The sequence below is a fragment of the Sorex araneus genome, chromosome 9 (genome assembly GCF_027595985.1).
Source record: "Sorex araneus isolate mSorAra2 chromosome 9, mSorAra2.pri, whole genome shotgun sequence".
Classification (NCBI taxonomy): Eukaryota; Metazoa; Chordata; class Mammalia; order Eulipotyphla; family Soricidae; genus Sorex; species Sorex araneus.
Genome location: NC_073310.1, coordinates 22,979,553 through 22,982,508, shown reverse-complemented (window position 1 = coordinate 22,982,508; position 2,956 = coordinate 22,979,553). Strand labels below are relative to the sequence as shown.

The 2,956-nt window shown below is 48.2% G+C and overlaps 1 gene segment (V, D, J or C); it reads right to left on the bottom strand.

Moving 5' to 3' along the window:
- Window positions 1-749: 749 nt before the first annotated feature.
- Window positions 750-1,367, bottom strand: LOC129407156 (immunoglobulin lambda variable 3-9-like). The segment is given in 2 exon segments: window positions 750-1,141; window positions 1,322-1,367. Coding segments are annotated over 2 exon segments (438 nt in total).
- Window positions 1,368-2,956: the final 1,589 nt, after the last annotated feature.

The window sequence follows — 2,956 nt, the reverse complement described above, 5'->3', positions numbered from 1 at the left end:
TGAGATGTTGATTACAAAGAGGAGAACTGGGTCTTTGAGATGTTGGGATAGGGACTACGAGGAAATTAAGGTGATGGAACTGTGATGACTGGGACTACAACCAAAACTACACCTATGACTGTGCCGTGAGGGGAGAGATCGGGCTATGCGGGAGAAGAGAGAGAAATAAACTGTATACTGACCAGCCTTGGGCCCGGTTCCTGTCTCTCTGTTCCCTCGTCCTTCGTTCAATGTAAAGGGATAACAAAGGCCAGCGTGAGTCAGGGCCACTCAGAGTCAGAGACTGTCCTGGTGTCTGGATTCCCGTCACAGGTCTGGGATGAGGAAGTGAAGACACTACATCGGAAGGGGCTGCAGCTGCCCCACATGCAGCTGGAGGGACTCTGGAAGAGCAGGTGTTGATAAACATTGAAGAACTCAAAACATCAAATTGAACTCAGGACATCGAGGGTTTAAATAGTGTTTTGTTTGTTCTTTTAGCTTTGGGCTCCACTTGACTATGCTCAGGACTTACCCTATTCTACACTCAGAATCCCACATGGCTGGGCTCAGGGGACCATATGGGAATCTGGGGATTAAACTAGGCTGGCTGCATGCAAGGCAAGGGCCTTACCCACTTGAATTATTGCTCTAGCCCTCAAGGCTTTTGTGTTTTTCATGGATAAATGAAGAATCAGGAACATAGAGAACCAGCTCTTGTTCAAGATCAGGATCAGAGCAGGTTGGTGGGATTGCCTGAGAATCAGGCCTCAGCTACTGAGCACAGTGAGGGTGAGCACTAGGCCAGAGCAGGAGGTTCTTGCCCCACTACCCCAGTGTCTGTGCCACTGTGCGCACTGAAAGTTGCCCCAATTGCCATCATCTACTGCGCAGTAATAGTCGGCCTCATCCTCAGCCTGGACTCCCGTGATGGTCAGGGTGGCCAGGTTGCCAGAGTTGGAGCCAGAGAAGCGGTCAGGGATCCCCGAGGGCCGGTTGTCATCACTGTAGATGACGAGCACAGGGGCCTGGCCTGGCTTCTGCTGGTACCAGGAAACACTTTTGCTTTCAATGTTGTTTCCCGCACAGGTCATGTTGGCCTCCCCTCCCAGTCTCACAGGTAATGAGGGCAGCTGATTCAGCTCATAGGAAGATACAGAACCTGCAAGAGAGAAGGAGAGGTCTGGTAAGGAAGGAACTCAGTTCTGCAGAGACCCCCATCTTCATGACCATTCATCAGGGTGACAGGCATTCTACACGAGTTCTCTGCTGAGTTCAGAATCAGGACCATAATGACCCCAGAGCACTGGACATGGGGCTTCTGTTAGTCTGGACACATCACCTGTGCAGTGAGCCAGGAGGCCCAGGAGGAGCGGGGTCCAGGCCATGGTGAGGGGCTGGGATCCTGGCACCTGAGGCTGAACTCCTCCTGGTCCCCTCTTATGCCCTCAGGGAGAGAGCTGCTGGCTATGCAAATCAGCCAGGCTCAGGGCTGCTGCCTGGGGTCTGTGGCTGCAGAAAAGGGCCCAGACCCAAGGGACACAGGAAGGCGGAGGGTGGGTTGTGCCGCCCCTATGTGCTGCTTAGTCATATCTCCCTGACAGTTTTTGTTTCTCCATTCGTTATGGGAAATTTGTATATTTAGGTGGTGGGTTATAGCATTAACACAGTATATTTTCAGAATAAATAATTTTATATACGCTCTGAAATATTGGCTTAAATTACAAGAATTTCACTAAAAAGTTTTGTATAGTTGGTTTCCTTCTGTTTGGGGGACATTCATAAAATTTAAAGAATCACTTTTATTACTTGATTTTAGTAAATGATAAAGGATCCTTTTGTTACCAGATACCAAAGGAGATGAAAATGTTAAACAGACTAGATAGTAAGTATTTTCAGGACTAAAAATATTTCAGATCGTGTGGCTGGAAAGATAATCGAGTGGGAGGGAGCTTCTCTGTGCACCGCCTGCCCAGGTTTGATCCCTGTCACCACATCAGAAACAATCCAAGAGTGCACTCAGAAGTTCTGAATGGAGGTACGTGTGGCACGCGCGCACGCACACACACACACACACACACACACACACAGAGAGAGAGAGAGAGAGAGAGAGAGAGAGAGAGAGAGAGAGAGAGAGAGAGAGAGAGTTCATATTCTAGTGCCCTGCTTGAAAACAATTCTGTTTAAATTCTGACCACTATGTGTTCCTGGACCCAGCATCACTGAGGACAGCTCTGGATTCCCCACAGCACCTCCTAGTGGCTGACTAATCTCTGACACCACATGGTTTCATCAGCATCACAGTCCCCCCAGGGCCTCCTTAGAATGCATCAGTTTCTCCAGTTCCCCAAGATCCCCACCCCACCCTTACCTTGCAGGCCACTTGCCTCACAACAAAGTTCAGATTCTATAGAAGTCAGTCAAAACTTTGTGGACAGTGACCACATGGTCAGAATTGAGTTGTGTTGGGGGAGCTAAGAGTATATCTTTTTTTCAAAGAAATTGGCAATTTCTCTAAGATGAAGGATAGAAAGAAAGAAAGAAAGAAAGAAAGAAAGAAAGAAAGAAAGAAAGAAAGAAAGAAAGGAAGGAAGGGAGGAAGGAAGGGAGGAAGGAGGGAAGAAAAGGAGGAAGGGAGGAAGGAAGGGAGGAAGGAAGGGAGGAAGGGAGGATGGAAGAAAAGAAAAAAAGAAGAAAGAGAAGAAAAAAGAAAGGAAGAAACAAAGAAGCAAAGAAAAAGCAGGGAAAGAAAGTGAAATTATATGCTCATCAGCGTCAGGAGATAGGAAAATAAATACCTTTCCTTAGGTCTGAGGTTGGTTACTAAACACCAGCACCCTGGGTATTCCAATCTACTGGAGTTAGACCCCCTATCGCCCTGACCCTTCCCAGCTCCATTGGACCCCATGATTCTCTGCTGCCCCCTGGTGGTCATTAGTGCAGTGGAAGGGGCTTGGAAGTCCTAGCAGGAAGTCAG